The sequence below is a fragment of the Sciurus carolinensis genome, chromosome 5, assembly GCF_902686445.1.
Source record: "Sciurus carolinensis chromosome 5, mSciCar1.2, whole genome shotgun sequence".
NCBI lineage: Eukaryota > Metazoa > Chordata > Mammalia > Rodentia > Sciuridae > Sciurus > Sciurus carolinensis.
Window position 1 is genome coordinate 46769902 of NC_062217.1, and position 27489 is coordinate 46797390.

At 35.7% G+C, this 27489-nt stretch overlaps 1 protein-coding gene across 2 annotated transcripts in view; it reads left to right on the forward strand.

The window, feature by feature from the left end:
* Positions 1 to 27489, forward strand: part of Vwa8 (von Willebrand factor A domain containing 8) — a 461451-nt gene that overhangs the window by 20719 nt on the left and 413243 nt on the right. For both annotated transcript variants that reach the window (XR_007108713.1, XM_047552395.1), the window contains exon 2: positions 5432 to 5509. Coding sequence is in view for 1 of the 2 variants with exons in the window: in XM_047552395.1 (XP_047408351.1) it covers positions 5432 to 5509 (78 nt within the window). In the remaining variant the exon portion in view is untranslated. The remainder of the gene's footprint in view (positions 1 to 5431; positions 5510 to 27489) is intronic.

Here is a 27489-nt window from a genome sequence, read left to right on the forward strand (position 1 = left end):
GCCTCTCTAGGGGTTGTGACCCTCAGGTGGCATATATTCCCTGCTAGTGGGCGGAGGTGCCTCCACTTGTTGACCAATGGTCATCCAATGGGGAACTAGGCTGTGGGCTGAGGCAAGGCCTGTTTGTGCCTGTGTCTCTGGTTTTACCGTCCCTGTGAAAAAACCTCTCCCAGCAGGGAAGACTCACTCAGCGGGGACGTCTCGCTGGTCAGTTGCCCTCCTAGAGGTTCCCCTCAATCTACAACTATCGCCTGGGCTGGGCTGTCTTCCTCTGCAGCGTTCCCCGGGGCCCGGACCTATCTCCTGGGCCTGGGAGCCTCACCCTCTGCAGGCGACTCTCCTTAGGCTGCCTCTCCCAGAGAATCCGCCCGCAGTCCTGGAAACTTCGCTCCGCCCCAGGCATGTCTCTGTGCGGCTCTTCCAGCAAGAAGCCACCTAGCTCCTGGGACCCTGCTCTGCACCTAATCGCCTGGCTATGCAGCCCCTCCTCTGAGCCGCCACCTGGAGCCCCGTACAATAGCTCCAAGACCCAGAGACCCGCCACACACCTCCTCCTCCTGACAGCGGCCCAGTTTCCGACGCAGTCACTAGGAGCCGAAGCAACTCACTTCGTGTCTCCTTCTCCCGCCAACCCCCCTGTAGCCCTAGGCAGTCACTCCAAGCCCAAGTGACCTGCCCTGTTCCTCCTCCTCCTCCTCGGGGTAGCCCCCCGGGTGTTCAGGAGCGGTGGCTCCGAGACCAAGCGACCCACCGCGCTCCTCCTCCAGGCAGGCCACTGGTGTTCAGGAGCAGTCGCTTTGAGTACAATCAACTCACCACTCGCCTCCTCCTCTGGCGACCTCCTGTGTCTCTGATGCAGTCACTCCTAGACCAAGCGACCCGCCGCGCTCCTCCTCTTCCTCCGGGTAACCGCCCGGTGCTCGGAAGTGGTGGTTCTGAGTCCAAACAGCTGGCCACGCAGCTCGTCCTCTGGCAACCGCCTGTAGTTCTGATGCAGTCACTCCTAGACCAAGCGACCCGCCGCGCTTCTCCTCTTCCTCCGGGCAACCCCCTGGTGTTCAGAAGCGGTCGTTCTGTGTCCAAACAGCTCGCCACGCAGCTCCTCCTCAGGCAGCTGGCCGGAGCCCCAGTGGTTGCTCTGAGTCCAAGCGCTGTGCTGAGCCGCCTCCTCTACGATGATCCCAGTTGTCCGTTTTTACTGCTCCAGTGGGGGGAGGGGCATCTCGCCAAGCAACTCTACTTCACAAAGTTCCCTGCATTTCGGGGCTACTGCCCCATCCGGGACGCCTCCCCAACGGGAGAGACTCACCCGGCGTCCTTGAGCTGGTCCCAAGTCTCTCACTATCTCCTCTTTTGAATCCTGCGTCCTGGAGCAACATGAAATGCAGCCGCCCTCTAGGCCACCATCTTGAAACTCCCAGCAACTCATCCCTTTTAATAGAAAATTTAAAAACCTGAGGCAGACATACATTGGTATAAATAATTTTAAAAGGAGGCTTGCCCCCAACCTTCATTTTATATTTCCCTTTATTCGATGCCCTGCAACAATCAATGCACTTTGGTAAAATTAGTGGGAAAGAAGCTATTTGAAAGGGTTTACGGGAAGGCAGAAGCTGCAGAGTTGGTTCTCAGTCAGATCATGTTAGGAAGATATGACAATGGAGATCTGAAAAGTGACCTGAGAGACTGCTTTGCTCTCTACCCTCAGAGACCCTAAATTCAAAGACTACTGTTATGGAGGAAATAGAATCAACAGTTGTAATGCAGTGCAAGAAATGCATTATGAAAGTATGAATCTAATTCTATGCTAGTAGAAAGTCTGGAATGAAGCTATAAGTTCTTGAGGGTGGGAGAGATTGTGCTAAGAGGAAAGGTTAGGGAAGGTTCAATAAGGGAGATGATATTTGAGGAGTAGCTGTGTAAATACAAAATGTGAGACAGATTTGGAGAGTAATTTGGGCTGAGAGAGTAAAGTGTCCATTACTGAGATAGGAATCCCAGAGGTGGAGATGGTTTTGGACACAAGAGAATACAGAATTCCATTTTTCTCATGTTGAGGTTGAGGTATTTCTGTAATATCTAGGAAGAGCATGCAATAGTTTATTGGCAGATATGCAACTTAGGAGAGAGATCTGAGGAAAAAAAATAGATATTTCAGAGTTACTTCTGTAAATGTCAGAGATGGGCCATTGGTATGGATTAGGTGAGTCCTCAGGAGAGATGGCCAAGAACATGAATACTTAAGGCAGGAATGGCAAATGCCTGGTCCATGTAAATGTCATGACTCCCTTTCCTTTCTCTATAGCAGGCATGTCCAGTTGATGACTGCTCTCTTTCTCAATGAGAACACTTTTCATTGTGGTCTTTTTTTTTTGCAATTTCTAGAAGCCTCTTGCTTGATGTCCTAATATTTGGGGATCTCCAGATATTTTTTTGTTATTTATTTCTAGTTTAATTTCACTGTGGCTAGAAAGCATACTCTGTAATTTTAGTCCTTTGAAATTTATCCAGACTTGCTTTATGACCCAGTCTATGATATACTTAGGTGAATTTTTCCATGTACATTTAAAAAGAGCTTGTAATATGTTTTAATTGAGTATAATGTTCCAAAGAGGTTGTGTAAACAAGTGAGTATTAGTAATTTCAGATCAATATTCTTCTCTGTACTTCTGTACTTACCTCTATACTTAATCTTAGCCAAAAGACCAAGGAAGCAATTGTCCTGACTTCTGTATTCCTTTCTCCCCCTTTTCCTTCCATCAGTTTCTGGAGAAGTATATTAAACTATATGATTGTGAGTTTTTCTATTTCTACTTTTCTGTTAATTTTTTTTCCCTTCATGTTTATTTCCTAGCTCCCTTGTAGCCCAGGTCTTCACTGTGGATTTGCTGTCTTCTTCCACAAAGGGTCACAGATCCTGTAAGGATATTGCTTTATCTAGTTCCCCTCTCCCCTTGCTCTCTCTCCTGACTTTTTCAGGCCTAAAGGTGGTTGTAACTTTCTGCTATTGCTAGTCCCAGGGTATTGCGTTATTCTTATTGTTTTTCCTAAACTCTGCCCTCACCTTTGTTAATTGTTTCTTGATCAGACATTTTTCAGTTACTCAATATGAATGTAGCAACATACCATGTGTTTCTAGCAGGGTTTCTGACTGACAAATGGATATGCTTGGGGAAATCATTTCAGTTAGTAGAAAAATCCAATGCAGAAGCCAAAAATGGGCCTGACTTGTTCAAGAAATAGGGAGGAGACCTGTGGGGCTGGAGTAGGATGAGTGTGGAAAAAAATTGTAGGAGATGAAATCAGAGAGGAAATGGGGGAACTAGATTAGAAATATGCTATAGACTATTGCAAAGACTGGAGGATTGACCAGAGGACTGGTATTACTTGATTTGGATTTTATTAGGATCACTATAATTACTCTATTGAGACTGTAGGGGAGCAAGGGTTGAAATTTAAGATCTATCAGGATATGTGAGAGAAGGCTTTTTGGACTAGTATGGATAGGGTATAAAGGAGAAAAGTTAAGAATGACTCCAAACTTTGTAGTCTGAGCTACTAAAAGGATGAAGTGCCCATTAGCAGAATGGGAATACTGTGAGTCAAGCTTTTTGGTGGAAAGAGCAAAAGTGCAAAATATTGAGGAAGATATACCATGTTTTATTTTGTGATTCTTCTGTTAATGAATATTTAAGTTTTTTTTTTTTGGTACCAGGGATTGAACTCAGGGATGCTTGACCACTGAACCACATCCCCAGCCCTGTTTTGTATTTTATTTAGAGACAGGGTCTCACTTAGTTGTTTAGCACCTCACTTTTGCTGAGGCTGGCTTTGAACTCGTGATATTCTTTCCTCAGACTCCTGAACCACTGGGATTACAGGCTTGTGCCACTGTGCCTGGCAGAGTATTTAAGTTTTTAAAAAATTTTATTTTAAAACATATCAAGAGGTGTCTTAGTCTATTTGGGTTGCTATAACAAAATTTTATAAACTGGATAGTTTACAAACAACAGAAATTTATTTCTCACAGTTCTAGGGTTTGGAAATTCCAAAATCAAGGTTCCAACCTTGATTTGGTGTCTTATTGAGGTCCAACTTTCTGGTTCATGTTGACACCTTCTACTTCTATCTTTACATGATTAAAGGGGCAAATGAGCTGCCAAATAATTATAATCTTTTTAAGAAGTAAAATAACATTTATGAAGACATCTCATTTGAAAATACCATAGCTATAATTCTTTATAACAATTCTGTAATTCTTGTATTTGTAAACTTATACATTTAAAGTATATATACTTTAGAAAGTAGCTAATTTATGTTTTCTTTCCTGCATTAGGGAAAATAGGGTAGCATAATCTGTCAACCAATGCCTGGAGTAGTTAAGGTTGTAATGTGAGACCCTGCTGACCACCACATTTTTAAGGATGTTAGAATTTAAAGACCAGTGGTTCTCAAAGTTGCATTAGAAATGACCTGAAGGGCTTCCTGAAACAGATTGCTGGACAATACTCTACAGTTTCAGATTCAGTGTTCTGAGGTGGGACCTGAATATTTGTATTTCTAACAATTCTCGGGTGATAATGTTGCTACTGGTCTTTGAAAATGTGAAGATCAAAGATTGAAAATGGTTGTTATTATCACCATGATTTTAGTTCTTAGTCTCTAGAATACCTGACTAGTTCTAAACTGGCCATTCTGAAAGGGGAATTTTGCACAATTCTTTTTCTGGGTGTCTTTGAACCGTGTCCAAAGTTCCAGGTGCAAATGGTGTCAGTATACCTAACTTGCTGTTAGGACAAAGCAGAGAGAGATTGTTTGGTTTAGTCCTGTACTTTAGAAAATCAGTCATAAATTAAAGTTGCTTTAAAAAATTGAATAGTGTAGAAGTTACAGAGAAATTTTGCAGTTCTTTTTCCACTTGTTTCATATAGAGGTTCTTTGCATTTATGCCACTTTGGATTTTGTTCTTTATATGGACCTTATTGAAATATTGACTTTTGGGCAGGATTGTAAAGAACTTGAAATTGTATGTAGTAAAATAAGGATGTTTGAAGATGTAAAAATGTTGAGGATATGTGTTAAAAATTCAACTATTCATGCTTTGGATACTCTTAAATAACATGTATCTTCTATATTATTGTTGTCTATGTTAGCATTGCTATTATTGAAAAAGTAAAGTTGGCTAATATTTTATTGTGCTTCATCTTTTTTGTTAACCCAGATTTGAAATGTGAATTTCAATAATGCCTCAGTTTTCTCAGATATAACTTATACTGTGGGTAGAGTTTTTGAATACAGTGCCTTTAACATAGTCATATGTGTGGTACATTTCTGTGATGCCCTCTCTGTTGGTCAGGAGAATCATTGCTGCTAAAGGCATAGTGTATGTCACTTGTACCATGTAATGTGTGCTTTCTTTATTCTCTTTTAGGTGATACTGTTAATATTGGAGATGTATCCTACAAATTGAGAACTCCTAAGAACCCAGAACTTGTTCCACAGAACTACAGTAAGAAATACTTATTTATGATTGAACAAATTAAAAACTTTTTCTTATGAGAAGAAAGTTACACATTAATAGTCACTCCCTATTTTCTCCTCTTTCTTTTTCTTTTTTTTTTTTTTCTTGTGGTGCTGGGGATTGAACCCAGGGCCTTGTGCTTACAAGGCAAGCACTCTACCAATTGAGCTATCTCCCCAGCCCTTATTTTGTCCTCTTTCTCAGCCTCAGCCTTTGGTAATCACTATTGCACTTCATGTTTCTATGGGTCTGTCTATTCAGGACATGTCATATAAATGGAATCATACAATATGTGGCCTCTGTATCTGTGTATCTTATTTCACTTAATATAATGTTTTCAAGGTTTCAATGTTTTCACTTAATATAATGTTTTCAAGGTTTATTTTTGTCATAGTATACATTACTGCTTTATTGCTTTATATGGATGAATTGTATTCCATTGTATGCATATTTTAAGTTTGTGTATGCATTTATCAGTTGATGGATATTTGGTTTATTTCCACTTTTGGTCTGTTATGAATAATGCTGCCATAAAAGTTTTTATACAGACATATATTTTCAATTTTCTTGCATATGTACCCAGGAGAGAAATTGCTAGGTCATATAGTAACCCTTTATAGCATTTTGAGCAAATACCAAGATGGTTTCCAAAGCAGCTGTACCATTTTATATTCTCATCAGCAATGAATAATGGTTCCTGTTTCTCAATATCTTCACTACTTTTTATTGTCTATCATTTTGACTATAGCCATCCTCATGCATGTGAAGTGGAGTTTTATTGTGGTTTTGATTTAAATATTCCTAATGACTTGTCATTTCTGTGTTCAAAATCATTTCACTTCTTTTCTCAAGAATTTAAAACATGTTTTAAATACTTGGGAACAAAGATAAATACTTAGCTGTTTTGACTTAGCTTAATCTTTCCACTCTCTTATTCTGTGTTTCAGTGATTGGGCACAATATAGATTATGTTTTTTTTCTCTTTAGATTCTTCCACTATGCTACGTACTCTTTGGGAGAGAAATCGTACTTTCATCTAATGCAAAATTACATTGACTTTACATCCTAAATGATTCGGCCATCCATCTTCTCTACTTTATCCCCCCTTTATTTTACCATGCTTTAGGGTTTTTTTTTTTTAATATTTTCTTACTGGTCATCATAGGGATTACAATGAACAGCTAAAGCAATTTTGTTCAGGCTAATGCTAACTTAATTTTAATACTATAAAAAACTATGTGGGTGTTCTCTCCCACCTCCTTTGGGTTATTATTATCTTTCAAATTATATCTTTATACATTAAAAGTCTACAGTTTTTTTTTTAAATTTATGAAGTTGTCTTTTAGTCAAATAGGAGAAGAAAAGGATGGACACAAATATGTTTATACTATCTTTAATTTTCTTATGTTATTTCCTTTACCAGTCTTAATTTCTTTGTGTGGACTTGATTTACTATCTAGCATGCTTTCATTTCAGCCTGAAAGAAGCACTTACTTTAGTATGTGTTATAGGGGAGTCTGCTAGTAATGGATTCTCTTTTTTTATTGAACTAGAAACATCTTAATTTCTCTTTTGTATTTTGAAGGATAATTTTACTGGGTATAGAATTCTTAGTTGACAGTTCTTTTGAGCACTTGAAATATGTCATCTTATTGCCTTTTGCCTCCCTAGTTTCTGATGAGAAGTCAGTTATTAATCTTATCAAGGATCCTCCCTATGTGATGAGTTACTTTCCTCTCTGCTATGAAGATTCTCGTTTTGGCTTTTGATAGATTAATTAGGATATGTACTGTTTTTGGTAAGCTTTTTCATTGCTATGATTAAAAGACCCAACCAGAACAATTGTAGAGGAGGAAAAGTTTATCAGGGGGCTCAGTTTCAGAGTTTTTAGTCTGTAGACAGTAGGCTCCATTCCTCAGGGATTGAGATGAGGCAGGATATAATGGTGGAAGAGTGTGGTGGAGGAAAGCAGCTCACATGAGGATCAGGAATTAGAAAGAGACTCCACTCACCCACCAGACACCAAATATATACACCAAAGGAATGCCCTCAGGCACTTACCTCCTCCAGCCACACCCTACCCTCCTTCAGTTACCACTCAATTCCATCAGGAGATAATTCATTGATTGGGTTAAGGCTCTCATAACTCAATAATTTCTCCTTGGAACTTTCTTTCATTGTCTCACACTTGAGCTTTTGGAGGACACCTCAGATCCAACCATAATATGCACTGTGGTTTGGATGTGGTTTGTCCCCCAAAGGTTCATGTCCTAGAAGCTTGGTCCCTCCTGTGAGAGTGCTGGAGGGTGGTGGAACCTTTAAGAGTTGGGTGCTAGTCGGTGATAATTAGGTCACTGGGGAACTGCCCTCAGAAAGAAGATTAATTCTGGCCTTATGGAATGAATTTCCTGGAGAATGCTTTATAATATAAAGAGCAAGACTGGACCCTCCCATTCAATTTCTCTTCTCATGCTTCCACTATGAAGCCCTCTGTCATGTGTGACACAGCCAAGGAGGCTCTTACCAGATGCTGAGAAGATAGGGCTGCCTGATCTTGGCCCTTCAGACTCCCAAACTTTGGGCTAAATAAATCTCTTTTCTTCATAATTATCTAGTGTCAGGTATTTTGTTATAGCAGTGGAAAACAGACTAATACTATGTGTGCCAGTGCTAATTTCTGAGTTCATCCTATTTGAAGTTTGCTGAGCTTCTTGGATGTTCAGGTTAAATTTTTTCATCAGTTTGGCAAGTTTTTGGCCATTATATTTTCCCTTCTATCTATCTCCTTCTAGTACTTCCATTATTTATGGGTTGATAAACTTGATGATACCCTACTGGTCTAAGAAATTTCATTTTTCTTTCTGTTCCTGAGACTAGATACTCTCAGTTGGCCTGTTTTCCAGTTTGCTGATTCTTTCCTTTCTCTGATCACTTATCTATCTTTAAGATGGATGATTCTTTCCATTACTTGTTCACATTTGTTTTTGAGTTTCTCTAGTGAATTTTTTTATTTCACTTATTGTAGTTTTCAAGTTCATAATTTTTATTTAGATTTTTGAAATAATTTCTATTTTTATAGGTATTATTTATTGAGATGTCTTTGTAACATTAATTTACTTTTAATTCCTTAGACATGATTTCATTTTATTCTTATAATATATTTGTAATGACTGATTTAAAGTGTTTCTCTACCAAGTCAAATGTCTGGTTTCCTCAGAGATAGTTTTTTTTTTTTTTTAATTTTGTTTTTAAGACTGCATTTTGATTCATTGTATATAAATGGGGTACAACTTTTCATTTCTGTAGTTGTACACAATGTAGATTCACATCATTCATGTAATCATACACATACATAGGGTAATGATGTCTCTCATTTAAGACAGTTCTTTACTGACTCCCTTTTTTTCTATGAACCTTTCTTTTCTTTTTTTGTAATTTCATTGTTGAAAGCACACATTTTAAATAGTATAATATGGCAACTCTAGAAATCAGATTCTGTCTTTTCCAGGATTCCTTGTTTCTTCTTGTGTTACTTCTGCTTGTTTAGTTACTTTTGTAGGCTATTTTTATAAATTCCAAATTTTTTGTCATATACAGCCCTTTAAGTTTCTGCTTGGTTGGTTTAGTAGTCAGATAATGATTATACAGAGATTTCTTAAATGCATTGATCTAATAATTCTTTTGGCCTTTGCTGAGGGCCTTTGCATGCCTCTGCATTGGGACATGATTTCATTGTTCCACATGCAGCTTAAAATCATGTTTTAACCTTTACTTCTGCTTGTGCAGACTCTCAAGGGTCAGCCAGAAGTAAGAGATGAGGCTTGCTGGGACATGTTCATGGCCTTCTAGATTTCCAGGCATATAGTGGAGCTGTTGAAGCCTTCTATGAATATCTTGTTCCCAGTTTTTCAAGTTTTTTGCCCCTCCTCTTGTTAGTTCCACTTGATATCAGTAAATAATTATAGTTGATTTTTTTTTTTTTTTTTTTGACATATGCCCTGGTGCAGTGCTGTTTACACACAATGAGCTCTAACTAGGTTAAATAAAGACAAACTCTAAGAATGGATCTTTTCAAGTAGCTACCAGACTGACCATGCAGGGACAGTTCTCTGGGAATTGGGCTTTTGGGGTACTCCAAACTATACTGTCCCATATAAGTGGCTGCCAGGTACTGCTGGTTTTCACTGTGGTTATGGGTAGTTGGTTTTCCAGACAATCATAGAGCTGAGAAGGTGGGGATAGGATTAGGGCAAGTTATACACAGAACTTGCTATTCTTACTGAGGGTTATCTCTCTCTCTCTCTCTTTTTTTTTTTTTTGATAAATGCTTGTTAGACTATTCTTGTTAGACTAATTTGTAGAGTTCTAAAAAGTTGATTTTGACAGTTTTTGCCAGTGTTCTCATTGTTTTTTTATGGAGGAATGAATTTTCAGAGGCACTTTCCCTGCTATTCCAGTAATACCTGTGCTCTTGTGGTTTTAATTTGCTTTTCCCTGATGAGGGATGATGGTCAAGACATTTTCCTGTGCTTACTGGCCATTTGTATAGCTTCACTTGTGAAATGTCTACATCATTTACCTATTTGAAAATATTGAGTTCTTTGCCTTTTTATTATTGATTTATAAGATGTTTTCATATATTATGCATCATATATTATGGGTACAGTCATCTGTATGTATTATAAATGCTATTCCTAGTCTATTTGCTTAGTCACTTTCTCATTGGAATCTGGGTTGGCAGAAGTTTTGGATATATTTGATTTATTGATTTTATTTATTTCATTTATTATTAGTACTCTTTGTATTTTAGAAATTTTGGCCTACTCCAAGATTATAAAGATGGTCTGTTGTTTTTTTTTTTTTCCTACAAAGTTTATAGTTCTGTTTTATTGTAAAAAGATAGGCCTGACTCATCTCAGTTTGTAAATTCATTGGCATAAATTTTTTCATAATAAAGCCTTCATTTAATTTTTAAAATATTTATAGAATCTCTAGTGATATTCTCTTTTATTACTCATATTAGAAATTTGTATTTATACTTTTTTAATAGTATGAGTCTTAAGTATAAATTTTGCTAGAGGTTTATTACTGATATTAACTTTTCAAAGAAATAACTTTTGACTTAAGTTTCTCTATTGATTATTGATTATTGTTGTTTCATTTATTTCCATTGTTAATATTTTTTTAAAATTTTTTGCATACTTCATTTTTTATTCTAACTCCAGCTTCAAACCCCACAGTAAACCATAGGTAATCTCTCTTAGCTGTATATCTTCCAAAGTTTTGGATTGCTGGGGAGCTCTCTTTGCCATTCAGTTCTGTAGTTTGAATTCAACTCAAATTTCTCTTGTCCTATTGCTCTGCCTCCAGAGACCACTTCAGTGAAGAAAAAGAAGGCCTCAAGGGAACTTATTGTGTCCTAGCCCAGCAGCATGCTCAAGGAACTTCTCTTTTTGCACCCTAGTGCCTGTGTGGAATTTTTATTACGTCTGTCATCCCACCCCTGGCCTCAGTGGGTTGTTGTCTTTCAATAATACTTTAGGGAGGGTATCTCTCAGCTTCTGCCCTGTTTGGTTTTTAGTGTGTACTCCTGTGTACTTTCACTTGGTAATAGCTTGTGAGAAAGAATAGGTAGGTAGCTAGCTGCAGATTTTCTTTGTGGCTGGGATGTCTTAGTTTACTAATTCATCATACCAGCTCATGTGTGGTTATTTTAATTTGTCAAAAGTTCAGTGTGTTTCTCTTGTCATTAAGATTCTTCCTCTTCTTGCCTGGGATTTCACCAGCGATGAAAATTAGCTATGAGATTTTTCCTCTCCTTAAAAGGGCTTATTACTTTCTACATTTTAGTTCATTTAGGTTTCTTTGTATTCTTACTTCTATGACGAGTTTTGAAAAACTGTGATTTTTATGGATTGACTGATTTGTTCTAGTTGTTAGGGTGGAAGTGAAATTCTCTTCATCCTAACTAGAAGTGGGAGTTGAGAACATTTATTTTTAATGTTCATTATTTAATGGTTATGCCTGAGCATATTATTGTAATAGACAGATTTTCTTTTCTGGGGGTAAGATTAGTGACATCAATTCTCAACAAGTTGTTATACTTGTCTGGAGAAAAATTAATAAGATTTATAATATCTAATATGCCATAGGTATGTGATAATTGAAAAACAAAGGGACTTTTTGCTGACTTCTGGGTCTTTTCTTATTATGAATGTAGCTAACTTTTTACAGTAAACTTCAGAATGAAGAATAATATTGCCTCTTGATAGACAGTAGGAAAAAATTATTTGACTTCTGTAGGGAAATGACTGCTGGGGATAGAAATTATATTTAAAAATTTGTACTACTTTCTAGTCGCATGAGTTTCTCTAGATAATTTAACAGCTTTTCTCTCCTTGATTATATGGGAATGATTGTTGCAACCTCATGGGTACATTATAAGGATTAAATCAGATAGTCTAAGAGAAATGTGTAGAATAGTGCCTGGCACTTAGTGTTCAATGAGTTCCCACAAAACCATTATCCTGGTCTTCTTTTTTTTTTTTTTAATATATTTTTTAGTTGTAAATGGACACAATACCTTTATTTTATTTATTTTTATGTAGTGCTGAGGATTGAACCCAAGGCCTCACACATGCCAGGTGTATGCTCAACCCCAGCCCTCCCCCGGTCTTCTGATTCTTATTCCCTTTCAGTTCACATTATTTTATATCTGCGAGTGACATAGTTAAGTATGAGAATTATTAAGGAATACTATCATTCTGCTTCAGAAATAGACTAAAAATGATTTAGTCTTCTTTCATTCTTTTCCTTTAAACAATATGGTATACATTTCATCTAGATTTGATTTTGAATTTGCCTTCAGCTAGGTTATTTACAGAATTACAAGTGGCTATAGGCCCTTCAAATAAGCTTCCGTTTCCTTCAGAGATAAAATTTGCTGTGTTTACAATGTAGCAAGATGCTTACCTTTTCAACAGAAGACAGGAAGCGTAGTCAGTGCCTGACAGTTTTCAACAGGACACCACTATCCATTCCTTCTTTTGATATCTAAGACGCTGTCATTTCCTATTTGAGGTCTGCTGAAATATTTTGTCATGTTCACAAATGCTTAATCATTTGGTAAGTATTCTCACTAAGTTAAAGAGTCCCAAAGAATATCTACTAGTTTTAAGGATTCCTTGGATCTTAGCAATAATATGTTTTATAAAACTTATGAAGTATAACCTTTGAATAAATGTATTTTCATATTTTGCAAATGACCACAGGGCAATACAGTGACTGGTTGATACTAAGTCCCTAAGTATAAAGACTTTTAATTATAGCAAAACTATCATAAATTGTGACCAAAAACCCCAAAAAAACCAAAACAACAACAACAACAACAACAGTAAAACACCCAGTACATTTTCTTGCTTATACACTTTTTAAAACTGTTTGCATGCATCCCTTATATAATCAGAATTTTTCATTTCTTCTGTTTATCTCTTAGTAGCTTACTCTTTGAAATTTTTCTCAAGAGAGTTTATATTGAAAACAGTCTATAGATCCTAATTTGTGTTTTCTTGTGCTTGCTGTTCTTTCATTATTACTTCCACAGTCACAATATCCTTACCTATTGTCTTTTATCAAGATGATTGTATCACATGCTTTACTCAGCAGCAAATTGTTACATTGATGGTACTGGTTTATCTTATGAGAGATTGTGTCCATTTGTAAGAAAAAGATTGGGAGTGTAGCTTGATGTGGGAGAAGTGGCTGAGTCAACCAAAGTCTTTAGTTTCTGCAAAAGCATTATATCATTGCTACGTATCAATTGGACAGAAAATCATATTACATCATACAGATTTTTGTGCACCCATTTATTGTATTATGTTCAAATATTTTATTTGTTGAACTTCCCCTTTTTCAGGGAATATTTACAAAATGGGAACATTTGTTTTTCTGATGCTATTACATGATTGAATGAAGACTGAGTTTTGGTTCTGAGGGAATTTTGATGCTTTTTCTTTTTGACATTTTAAAAAATATTCTAGAATATTTTGGGAAATGGAGTTTTGATACCCTGTTACTTTCTTTCCTGTATTTATGCCTTAGTTGAGTTTATTCTAAAAAGACTTTTGCCTTTTGAATATTTAATATTTTCAAATAGAAATAGAATGATAGACTCTTTGAAGAAAGGAACTTTAGCAATTATTATCCTCTCTAAAACTCTATTTCATAGTCAGGAAAGTAGGACTGACCACAAGAAAAAGGTCAGAAGACTAATTAATTAGGAAAGCCTAGATTTCCTAACTTCAGTTTGGTTTTCCTTTTGCAGTCTACCACAATGTCTTTAGCTACTTATGAGCTACTTTTGGTTTTCTGTAGAATTAATCCTGAAATGGAAAGTAGAATGGTATGTTAGAAAATTTACTTTTGGAATTTAGAAGTATAAAAGATTATTTAAAAATACTGGGGCTGGGGATACAGCTCGGGGCTGGGGATACAGCTCAGTCGGTAGAGTGCTTGCCTTGTAAGCACAAGGCCCTGGGTTTGATCCCCAGCACCCAAAAAAAAAAAAAACAAAAACTGAATTTCTTGAAGTTTGACATGCTATTTTATTTCTATCTTTATCAAGTTATCAGAGCACTGAAAATCACTGTTATGTTATAGTAATGAAGAAATAAAAATCACACCATTGAGATATGAACCCTTATATCTATATTTAACCTATGTTTAATACATTGATAGATTCCTGTTAACTGGTATTTGCTTATGGACTACAGAGTTTTTAAGTGAAAGTCTAAGATTCAATGAAAAAACCACTTGAAAAGAGTATTATCAAAATAAGATTGCTTAATTCACTGAACACCTGAGATAATGAATGTTTACATTCTATAGTTATTTGTCAGCTTCTCCTTTGAACTCTTTCTGTTTCCATAGTGTTCAGCACAGCAGGACATCTTTCTAGCTTTAGCACCCAACTTAGGGCCTGGCATGTCATAGTAACAGGAGTTGGATTGCTCTTCAGTTTTTTTTTTTTTTTTAGTAATCTATTTCTTATTATCTCCTACCTTTACCAGTGTAACTTCTATTTGTCATCTTAGTTTATCACCTGCAAGTATTGAAGGAAGTGGGTAATTGAAACTTTTTTGCCTTTTTGTGTGAAAAGTGAATCTCAAGGCTGAGGTGAAATCGGAAGTTGAAAAAAAAAAAAGGGGAGATTTCTTTCATATTTTTGTGCTTGAAGTTAAACTATTTTGTATCAAAGAAGATTATTTCTTCCAGGGTTTGCATTATGAGGTGGTGTTCCAGGGTAGATGGTTTTCAACAGATAACTTTAAACCTGACCTGAGAGTTATATTCTGCTTCCTTACATAATCTTCTTGTTGCAATGAGCAGACCAATTATACACGAGGTCATTTAAGGTTTACTGGACTCTGAACTTTTATCTGAGCTGTGAGGACTCACAAAGATTTTCTGCAAGAATTATAACATTGTGCTCTTAAAATGGATCACAGGATGAGAGATTTTTTTTCTTTACTTTATAATTTTGAGGTTTGAGAAATTCATCAACATCATAAATGATAGAATAGCATGGGAAAGTGGAATTTTTGTGTAAATATACGTAATGTAGAATAATCTTGCAGCTATTTGTCAATTTTTGTGAATTAGTGACGAGTTACACAGAAGGGTCTCTGGATTACCCAAGCTTAAAAAACAACCAGACAACCAAACAGAAAAACAAAAAACAACTCAGAAAAACGTAAGAGAAATAGTACTTCCAGTACTTAAGATCTGCCTTATTTTTAATAGTTGCACTAATTGTATCTCATTACAACAGAATTTACTTTAAGAAATACCTTTGGGTTTTTTAAGATGTATTTTTGAGACTGGTTCTATCAGTAGGAAGAATTCAACTTTTAAAGTCCTTGAATATGTCCCACAATCTCTCTTAGAATCTTTATAGTATTCTTTATCCAGTGTCTAATTTTTCTTTAATGTTCTTTCTCTTAGGAACTATATGCAGGGTTGACTAAATTTTTTTGATATATTTTATTACATTTTATTTTGCATTTAATTACCTTTGTTGCTTTCTACAACTTTCATTGCAGATGTACAATTTTTAAAAAAATATTTATTTTTTGATTGGCAAATTAAAATCTTATGGTTTATAACAGTATGTTTTAATATATGTATGTATTGTAGAATGACTAAGTCAAGTACTTAAATCTTTTACCTCATCTACTTATTAATTTTGTGATAACATTTGGAATTGATTCTCTTTTGTAAGTATATAACACATTGCTATTAAGTATAGTCAGCCTGTTGCATAATAGATCTGAATTTCTTCCTCCTATTTGAAATTTTATATCCTACCACCATCTTCCTAATGCCCTCTGTACCCAGATACACATATTTTGAGCTATGAAATATATTAAATAGGCTTCTTTGGATCTACCTGGCAATTTGATGATAATTAATGACATTGTTTAAATGAGAAAATGAATTCAAATAGTAATTCCCTAAATTGAAAATCATTTTAATGCATATACAACATGTGATGGAGGATTATAAGCTTAATATACAAATATATATTACAAATTGATGTGAAAAATCATGTGATTCAGTAGACAATAAGCAAAGGATTTAAATAACTGTGACACAGAAGAGGAAATCCAGTGGCCAGTAAGTATATAAACATATGTTTTAGCTTTGTTTTATAGATAGAGAGATGCAAATTATACAATAAAGTAGCAATTTGTATATATTACTGGGCCAAAATTAAAAAGTATTGTAACATCAAGTACCTACAGAGTTTCAGGGAAATGACTTTCTCATATTTTGTTGGTAGATGTATGAATTCATATGACTGCTTTAGAAAGTAATATGAAAAACACAAAGTTTAAAAATCAAATCATTCATAAGTCTAATTATAATCATTGTTAACATTTTAATATGTGTCATTTTAGTGTTTAAAATACTGTTACTATGAATAGTTTATACAGAAAAACTGTACATATTTATATATTTAAAATGTACAATTTGGTAAGTTTTGACATGTCCTGTAACCAGGAAACATCGTCATAGCCAGAATACTGATCAAATAAATTCATCACCCTTAAAAGCTTACTTGTGACCCTTTGCGGTTTCCTGGTTCCTCCATCATCTGGGAATTAGATTTGCTTTATAGACTTATCAAGATTTTCTTAGAATTTTATATAAATGAAATCGAACTATAGAAACTATTTTCATTTAGTTTCTCTTAGCATAATTACTTTGGAATTCTTCCATGTTGCAACATTCAAAAGGATTATTCATTTTTTTTTGGCTGAATAGCATTTTACTTTATAGATATATTAAAATTTGTTTATCCATCTACCTGCTGGTGATTATTTGACTTATTAACATTTTGAGGCTCTTACAATAAAGATGCTGTCAACATTCATGCACAAGTCTCCGGACGTATGCACTCTATGAGGAGTGCACTGTCTATATCGCATGGTAAGTTTTTGTTTAATTTTTTAAGGAACCGCCATTCTGTTTTCCTAAAGTGATTATATTATTTTATATTTCCACCAGCAATGCAGAATTCCAGTTTCTTCACATGTTTTGTCAGCTTTTGGCATGACCAGTCTTTTGAAAAAATTTTTTTTTTTGGGGGGGGAACCAAGGATTGAACTCAGGGCATTTGACAACTGAGCCACATCTCCAGCCCTGTTTTGTATTTTATTTAGAGACAGGTCTCACTGAGTTGCTTAGCACCTTGCTTCTGCTGAGGCTGACTTAAAACTCGCCATCCTCCTGCCTCAGCCACAAGGATTACAGGTGTGCCCCATTACCCCAGACCTGTCTTTTAAATTTTAACCATTCTAATGGATGTGTCATGATATTTAACAGTGATTTAAATTTGTGTTTCTTAGTGACTAATGATTTTAGGCATTCAGTCATGTGCTTATTTGCCATGTGTGTATCTTTGTTGCAGTGTTTGTTCAAATCTTTCACCTATTTTTTTAGAGGCGGAGGAATGTTTTGTGTTCTTTTTTTGAGTTTTGTTATTTCTTTCTCTACCCCTCCCCTGCCATTTCATTATACATTCTGGATAGAAGGACTTTATCAGATGTAAGTTTTGCAAATATTTTCTTCCAGTCTGTGACTATCATTTTGTTCTCTTGTATTCTTTGAAGAGCAAAAGTCGTAAATTTTAATGAAGTCCAGCATATCAGTTTTTTACTTTGTTTTTACATTGATAGATTGTGCTTTTGAAGTCACCTGAAAAACTTAAATCTTTAGCTGAATGCCATGAGGACTTTTTTCCCTTAATTTGAACTAGACGTTTTTATTTATGTCTATCATTCTTTTTGAGTGAATATTTGTAAATGGTGTAAGGTATGGGTCAAAGTTCACTTTTTCGCGTATGGATATCAAATTGTTTGAGCACCATTGCTGAAAAAAATCTATCCTTTCTTCACTCAATTGCCTTTGTAGTTTTGTCAGTGTATATTCTGTGTCCACTACTAGACTGTGCTCTGTTCCATTCACCTATTTGTCTCTCTTGACACCAGTGCCTTACTGTCTTGACTATTGTAGCTTTATAATAATAATGAAATCAGGTAATGTTATTTATTCATCTTTATCTTTTTACAAAGTTGTTTTGCCTATTTTAGGTTCTTTGTATCTATTTGTGATTTTTTTAACCATCTTGTTAATTTCTATATTAAAAAAGCTTGCTTAGATTTTGGATTGGGATTGCATTGAATCTCTAGATGATTTTGGGGATAATTGATATCTTGATAATACTGAACTTTCCAACCCATGAACAACTCACATCTTTCTATTTAGATCTTCTGTAATTTCTTTCAGTGATGTTTTACTGTTTTCAGTCTATAGGCTCCATATATTTTGTCAATCTTATCCTTGGAGTAGTTTATATATTTTCATGTTGTTTTGAATAGTATTGTTTTTCAACTGTAATATTGAAGGACAATTAATTTTTGTATATTGATCTTGTTTCTTGGTACATTGCTAAAGTCACTTTTTAGTTCTAGAGTTTGTTTTTTGTAGATTACATCACATTTTTTACATAAACAATCATGTTGTCTATAAACAAAGCCAACTCTGCTTCTTTTTTTTCCCAATCTGGATGTGTCTTATTCTTTAAAAAAATTTTTTTTTCTTATTTCTTTTACTTGTTTGCCTTAATTGCATTTGTTAGAAACTTCAGTGTAATGTTAATACAAGTTTTGATAGAAAACATTGTCCTGATATTATGGGGAAAGTATTCAACCCTTCTCTCTTATGTTGAATAAGTATAGGGTTTTTTTTTTTTTTCTAAGATGTTCTTTATTAAGTTGAAGGAGTTTCCTTCTATTGATAGTTGACTTTGATTTTTTTTTTTAATTAGGAAGAAATGTTTGATTTTGTTGAGTACTTTTTCTGTGTTATTTGATATGATTTTATTTTTCTTTTTAAGTTTGTTAATATGGTGATTACACTGATTGATTTTCAAATGTTAAACAAACTTTTTGTTCCCGTATATATCCCAATTAGTGCTGATGTATTATTCTTTTTACACATTGGTGGGCTTTTGTTAAAATTGTATCTAGAATTCGTGTATCTATATTTATGAAGGATATTGATCTGCAGCTTTCTTTTCTTGTCATGTTTTTGTCTGATGTTAATATCAGGGTAGTGTTGGCTTCATAGAGTGAATTGGAAGGTATTTTTGCCTCTTCAATTTTCTGAATAAGTTTGTATAAAATTGATATTTCCCTCTAAATGCTTGGTAGAACAAGTGAAATTATCTTGACTAGGAGTTTTCTTTGTGGGAAGATCTTTATGGTAGGTTCAAAATCTTTCATAGATGTGGCTATTTTTCTCTTCTTGTGTCAGCTAAAAAAGAGCTGAGTCTTTTAAAGAATTTGTTGATTTCATCTAAATTGTGAAATGTATTAGCATAAAAATTTTCACAATATCTCATTCTTTTACCTTTTGATGTATCTGTTCTTTATGTCTCTCTTTCTCATTTCTGATGTGTCTTTTTTTTTTCTCCTCCTTCTAGATCAGTATGCCTAGAGATTAGTCAATTTTATTATTATTCTTAAAAAAATTCAGTTTGTTTGCTTTTCTTTATTTTTCTGTTTTCTGTTTCATTGATTTTTAAGCCCTGATTAATATAATTTCCATTCTTTGGGCTTCATTTGATCTTCTTTTACTACTCTCTTAAGGGAGAACTGAGACCCTTTAATTTTAAATACTTCCTTTTTTTCAATACAGGTGTGGGGTGTGTCCTGGGGATTGCACCCAGAAGTACTTTACCTCTAAGCTACATGCCCAGCACTTTTTATTTTTTTATTTTGAGACAGTGTCTTTTTTTTTTTTACAGTAAAAAATTTTTAATAGGTTAGGTGTACACTCTAATTATTAAAAGTGTAGTATCATAAATACATAAACTAGTGTATATTATGTATAGTACATAATGTGCTATACTTTAAAAAATTTTATTTTGTTCTTTTTAGTTGTACATGACAGTAGATTGTATTTTGATATATTATGCATTCATGGAGTATAACTTCCCATTCTTGTGGTTGCACATGATGTGGAGTTACACTGGTTGGGTATGCATATATGAACATAGGAAAGTTATGTCCAAAACTGTCTTTCCTACTCCCTTCCCCCTTCCCTTGTCTTGATCCCCTTTGTCTAATCCAGTGAAACTTCTGTTCTTCCCTCTTTACCCCTGACCCCCTTATTGTGTGTTAGCATCTGCATATCAGAGAGAACATTCAGCCTTTGTTTTTTTTGGGATTGGCTTATTTCACTTATATAGTCTCCATCCATTTACCACCAAATGCCATAATTTCATTTCTCTTTATGACTAATATTCCATTGTGTATGTGTACCACATTTTCTTTATCCAACATCTGTTGAAGGGCACCTAGGTTGGTTCCATAGCTTAGCTATTGTGAATTGAGCTGCTATAAACATTGCTGCAGCTGTGTCACTATAGTATGTTGATTTTAAGTCCTTTGGACACATGCTGAGAAGTGGGATAACTGGGTCAAATGATGGTTCTATTCCAAGTTTTCTGAGGGATCTCTATACTGCTTTCCAGAGTATTTATACCAATTTTGAGTCCTGCCAGCATTGTATGAGTAAGTCTGTCCCCCCATATCCTCACCAACATTTATTGTTACTTGTATTCTTGGTAATTGCCATTCTGACTGGAGTGAGATGAAATTTCAATGTAGTTTTAATTTGCATTTCTCCAATTGCTAGAGATGTTGAACATTTTTTCATATATTTGTTGACTGATTGTATTTCTTTTCTGTGAAGCATCTTTTCAGTTCCTTTGCTCATTTATTGATTGGGTTATTTGTTTTTTTGGTGTTAATTTTTTTGCATTCTTAATATATCTTGGAGATTAGTGCTCTATCTGAGATGTAGGTGCCAAAGATTTTCTCCATTCTGAAGATTCTCTTTTCATGTTCTTTTTTTAAAAATACTTTTAGTCGTAGCTGGACACAATACTTTTATTTAATTTATTTTTACATGATGCTGAGGATGGAACCTAGTACCTCATGCAAGGAAAGCACTCCACTGCTGAGCCCCAGCCCCAGCTCTCTTTTCTGTGTTCTTGATTGTTTCCTTGCTACGGAAAAGCTTTTTTGTTGGATACCATCCCATTTTTGATTCTTGATTTTATTTATTGTGCTTTAGAAGTCTTGTTGAGGAATTTGGTTCCTAAGCATGGCATGATAGAGTTTGGGCCTACTTTTTCTACTAGTAGGTGCAGTATCTCTGGTCTATTGCCTAGGTCATTGATCCACTTTGAGTTGAGTTTTGTGCAAGGTGAGAGATAGGTGTTTAGTTTAATTTTTCTATATATGAATTTCCAATTTTCCCAGCACCATTTGTTTAAGAGGTTATCTTTTCTCCAATATATGTTTGTGGTGCCTTTGTCTAGTATGAGATAACTGTATTTATGTGGGTTTATCTCTGTCTTCTATTTTGTACCTTTGGTCTTCATGTCTGTTTTTATGCCAATACCATGCTGTTTTTGTTATTATCACTCCTTAGTATAATTTAAATTCTGGTATTGTGATGTTCTCTGCTTCACTTTTTTTGCTGAGGATTGCTTTGGCTATTCTGGGCCTCTTATTTTTCCAAATGATTTTCATGACTGCTTTTTCTATTACTATGAAGAACGTCATTAGAATTTTTTTTTTTTTTTTAGTTTTCTCCTTTTTTAAATTAAATTTAATTTAATTTTAATTTTTTATTGTGAACAAATGGGATACATTTTGATTCTCTATACAAGGAGTAAAGGCATACATTTCGTGTAATCATAAATTTACACAGGGCAATGTTGTATGATTCCTTCTATCATTTTTCCCCATTCCCCCCCTCCCCAACCACCCCTCTTTTCCCTCTATACAGTCCTCCCTTCCTCCATTCTTGCCCGCCTCCCCAACCCTAACCCAAAACCTAACCCTAACCCTAACACAAACCCCTCCCACCCCCCATTATATGTCCTCATCCGCTTATCAGCGAGATCATTCGTCCTTTGGTTTTTTGAGATTGGCTTATCTCACTTAGCATGATATTCTCCAGTTTCATCCATTTGCCTGCAAATGCCGTAATTTTATCATTCTTCATGGCTGAGTAATATTCCATTGTTTATATATGCCACAGTTTCTTTATCCATTCATCAACTGAAGGGCATCTAGGTTGGTTCCACAATCTGCTTATGGTGAATTGAGCAGCAGTGAACATTGATGTGACTGTATCTCTGTAGTATGCTGATTTTAAGTCCTTTGGGTATAGGCCAAGGAGTGGGATAGCTGGGTCAAATGGTGGTTCCATTCCAAGCTTTCTGAGGAATCTCCATACTGCTTTCCAGAGTGGCTGCACCAATTTGCAACCCCACCAGCAATGTATGAGTGTACCTTTTCCCCCACATCCTCACCAACACCTGTTGTTGCTCGTATTCTTGGTAATCGCCATTCTGATTGGGGTGAGATGGAATCTTAAGGTGGTTTTGATTTGCATTTCTCTTATTACTAGAGATGTTGAAGATTTTTTCATATATCTGTTGATTGCTTGTACATCTTCTTCTGTGAAGTGTCTGTTCATTTCCTTAGCCCATTTGTTGATTGGATTATTTGTATTCTTGGTGTAGAGTTTTTTGAGTTCTTTATATATCCTGGAAATTAGTGCTCTATCTGAAGTATGAGTGGCAAAGATATTCTCCCACTCTGTAGGCTCTCTCTTCACATTACTGAAAGTTTCCTTTGCTGAGAGAAAGCTTTTTAGTTTGAATCTATCCTAGTTATTGATTCTTGCTTTTGTTTCTTGTGCTATGGGAGTCGTGTTAAGGAAGTCTAATCCTAAGCCAACAAATTGAAGATTTGGACCCACTTTTTCTTCTATAAGATGCAAGGTCTCTGATCTGATTCCAAGGTCCTTGATCCATTTTGAGTTGAGTTTTGTGCAGGGTGAGAGACAGGGGTTTAATTTCATTCTGTTGCATATGGTTTTCCAGTTTCCCAGCACCATTTGTTGAAGAGGCTATCTTTTCTCCATTGCATATTTTTGGCCCCTTTGTCTAGTATGAGAAAAATGTATTTATTTGGGTTTGTCTCTGTGTCCTCTATTCTGTACCATTGATCTACCTGTCTATTTTGGTACCAATACCATGCCGTTTTTGTTACTATTGCCTTGTAATAGGGTTGAAGATCTGGTATTACGATACCCCCTGCTTCGCTGTTTCTACTGAGGATTGCTTTAGCTATTCTGGGTTTCTTATTCTTCCAGATGAATTTCATAATTGCTTGCTCTATTTCTGTAAGGTACGTCGTTGGGATTTTAATTGGAATTGCATTGAATCTGTATAGCACTTTAGGTAGTATGGCCATTTTGACAATATTAATTCTTCCTATCCAAGAACATGGAAGATCTTTCCATCTTCTAAGGTTTTCTTGAATTTCTTTCTTTAGTGTTCTGTAGTTCTCATTGTAGAGGTCTTTCACCTCTTTTGTGAGATTGATTCCCAAGTATTTTATTTTTTTCCATGCTATTGTGAAAGGGGTAGTTTTCCTAACTTATCTTTCTGAAGATTCATCACTTATGTATAAAAATGCATTGGAGTTATGAGCATTGATCTTGTAACCTTTGTAACCTGCTACTTTACTGAATTCACTTATGAGATCTAAAAGTTTTCTGGTGGAATTTCCAGGTTCCTCTACATATATAATCATGTCATCAGCGAACAGGGATAGTTTGAGTTCTTCTTTTCCAATTCGTATCCCTTTAATTTCTTTCGTTTGTCTAATTGCTCTGGCTAGAGTCTCAAGGACGATGTTGAATAGAAGTGGTGACAAAGGGCATCCCTGCCTTGTTCCAGTTTTTAGGGGGAATGCTTTCAGTTTTTCACCATTTAGAATGGTATTGGCCATGGACTTCGCGTAGATGGCCTTTACAATGTTAAGGAATGTTCCCACTATCCCTATTTTTTCTAGTGTTTTGAGCATGAAGGGGTGCTGTATTTTATTGAATGCTTTTTCTGCATCTATTGAAATAATCATGTGATTCTTAACTTTAAGTCTGTTGATATGGTGAATGACATTTTTTGATTTCCAGATGTTGAACCAAGCTTTCATCCCTGGGATGAAACCCACTTGATCATGGTGCACTATCTTTTTAATATATTTTTGTATGTGATTTGCTAAAATTTTGTTGAGAATTTTTGCATCGATGTTCATTAAGGATATTGGTCTGAAATTTTCTTTTCTTGATGTGTCTCTGTCTGGTTTAGGTATCTGGGTAATATTGACTTCATAGAATGAGTTTGGGAGGGTTCGCTCCTCTTCTATTTCATGGAATACTTTGAGGAGTATTAGAATGAGCTCTTCTTTAAAGGTTTTGTAGGACTCGGCTGAGAACCCATCTGGTCCTGCACTTTTCTTTGTTGGTAGGCTTTTGATGACCTCTTCTATCATTGCTTGAAATTGATTTATTTAAGTTGTGTATATCCTCCTCATTCATTTTAGGTAATTCATATGTCTCTAGAAACTTGTTGATGTCTTTGAGGTTTTCTGTTTTTTGGAGTATAGATTTTCAAAATAGCTTCTAATTATGTTTTGTATTTCAGTCGTGTCTGTTGTGATATTTCCTTGTTCATTCCAAATTTTAGTGATTTGGGTTATCTCCCTCTTTCTCTTTGTTAGTGTGGCTAAGGGTTTATCAATTTTGTTTATTTTTTCAAAGAACCAACTCTTTATTTTGTTAATTTTTCCTATTGTTTCTTTTGTTTCAATTTCGTTGATTTCAGCTCTGATTTTAACTATTTCCTCTCTTCTACTACTTTTGGTGTTAGTCTGCTCTTCTTTTTCTAGGGCTTTGAGCTGTAGTGTTAAGTCGTTTATTTGTTGATTTCTACTTCTTTTGTTGAATGCGCCCCATGAAATAAATCTTCCTCTAAGTACTGCTTTCATAGTGTCCCAGAGATTTTGATATGATGTGTCTTTGTTCTTGTTTACTTCTGTGAATTTTTTTATTTCCCTCCTGATGTCTTCCATTATCCATTCATCATATAATAGCGTATTATTTAATCTCCAGGTATTGGAGAAGTTTCTGTTTTTTATTCTGTCATTTATTTCTAATTTCAATCCATTATGATCTGATAGAATACAAATTAGTATCTTTATCTTGTATTTGCTAACAGTAACTTTGTGGCATAAAATATGGTCTACTTTAGGGAAGGATCCATGTGCCGCTGAGAAGAAAGTGTATTCGTTTTTTGTTGGATGGTATATTCTATATATGTCAGTTAAGTCTAAATTGTTGATTGTGTTATTGAGATCTATGGTTTCTTTATTCAATTTTTGTTTGGAAGATCTATCCAGTGGTGAGAGAGGTGTGTTAAAATTGCCTAGTATTATTGTGTTGTGGTCTATTTGATTTCTGGAATTGAGAAGGATTTGTTTGACGTACATGGATGATCCAGTGTTCTGGGCATAGATATTTATGATTGTTATCTGATTTATGCTTCCCTTAAGCAATATGTAATGTCCTTCTTTATCCCTTCTGACTAGTTTTGGCTTGAAGTCCATATTTTCTGAAATGAGGATGGATATTCCAGGTTTTTTGCTGTGTCCATGTGCATGGTATGTTTTTTCCCATCCTTTCACCTTTAGTCTACGGGTATCACTTTCTGTGAGATGAGTCTCTTGCAGGCAGCATATTGTTGGATCTTTCTTTTTAATCCAATCTGCCAGTCTATGTCTTTTGATTGATGAATTCAGGCCATTAACATTCAGGATTATTATTGTGATATGATTTGTATTCCCAGTCATTTGACTCATTTTTGTTTTTTGACATGATTTGGTTTCTCCTTTATTTGGCTATTCCTTTAGGCTAGGTCTTCCCGTTGCTGATTTGCATCATTGTTTTTCATCTCTTCCTCATGGAATATTTTGCTGAGAATGTTCTGTAATACCGGCTTTCTTTTTGTAAATTCCTTTAGCTTTTGTTTATCATGGAAGGATCTTATTTCATCGTCAAATCTGAAAGTAAGTTTTGCTGAGTATAAGATTCTTGGTTAGCATCCGTTTTCTTTCAGGGTTTGGTAAATGTTGTTCCAGGCCCTTCTAGCATTTAGGGTCTGGATTGAAAAATCTTCTGATATTCTTATTGGTTTCCCCCTGAATGTAATTTGATTTTTTCTCTCGAGGCCTTTAAAATTCTGTCTTTATTTTGTATGTTAGGTATTTTTATTATAATGTGCCTTGGTGTTGGTCTGTTGTAATTTTGTATGTTTGGAGTCCTATAAGCCTCTTGTACTTGGTTTTCCATTTCATTCTTCAGATTTGGGAAATTTTCTGCTATTATTTCATTGAATAGATTGTTCATTCCTTTGTTTCTCTAAGCCTTCCTCAATTCCAATAATTCTTAAATTTGGTCTTTTCATGATATCCCATAATTCTTTTAGATTCTGTTCATGATTTCTTATCTTCTTCTCTGTTTGTTCAACTTTGTTTTCAAGATTAAATATTTTGTCTGCAATATCTGAGGTTCTGTCTTCCAGTTGTTCTATTCTATTGATTATGCTTTCTATGGAGTTTTTAACTTGGTTTATTGTTTCCTTCATTTCAAGGATTGCTGTTTGTTGTTTTTTCAGTATCTCTAACTCTTTATTGAAATGATCTCTTGCTTCCGTATTTGCTCTTTTAACTGTTGATTGGTGTGATCCTACATTTGCTCTTTCATCTCCTCCTTCAATGCCTGCATTTGCCCTTTCATCTCCTCGTTTGCTTCCCTGATTGTTTTAATTATGTACATTCTGAATTCCCTTTCTGACATTTCTTCTGCTGTGCTGTCATTCGGTTTTATTGGTATAGTATCTAGGTTTGTTTGGGACATTTTCTTCCCTTGTTTTCTCATATTGGTCAGATATCTGTGGGACTCTGAGATATTGCAGATTTCCTCTGTTGGCTTATAGTGTCCCTGTAGATTTGCAGTATATCACCTCCCAGTCTTCAGTAGCCTGAAGTCTTGGAGGAACTTGATAATGCAGTGCTTCTGAAGAAAGCTGCACCTAGCCCGCTACTGGTTCCAGGGCTGGGGCTGGCTCTGTGTGGAAAGGCTCTAACTGGGTGGCGTGCTCCAAGAAGCTGGCTGTGAATGGAGCCTGCTGCTGGAGGGAGCAGGGCTGCTTGGGGAAGTCTCTGGCTGCCCTGCCCTGATCCCAGAAGCCATCTGCAGTCCATGGCCCGCCGCTGGGTCCAGGGCTTGGAACTGGCTGTGTCCGGAAAGGCTCTCACTTTGTGGCCTGCTCCGAAAAGCTGGTTGTGGAAGGACCCTGCTGCCGGAGGGAGCAGGGCTGCTTGGGGAAGATTCTAACTGCCCTGCCCTGCTCTGAGAAGCTGCCCCTGTCCAGGCCGGCCGCCCGGGCCAAGCTTCACTCAGTGGGAGAGACTCAC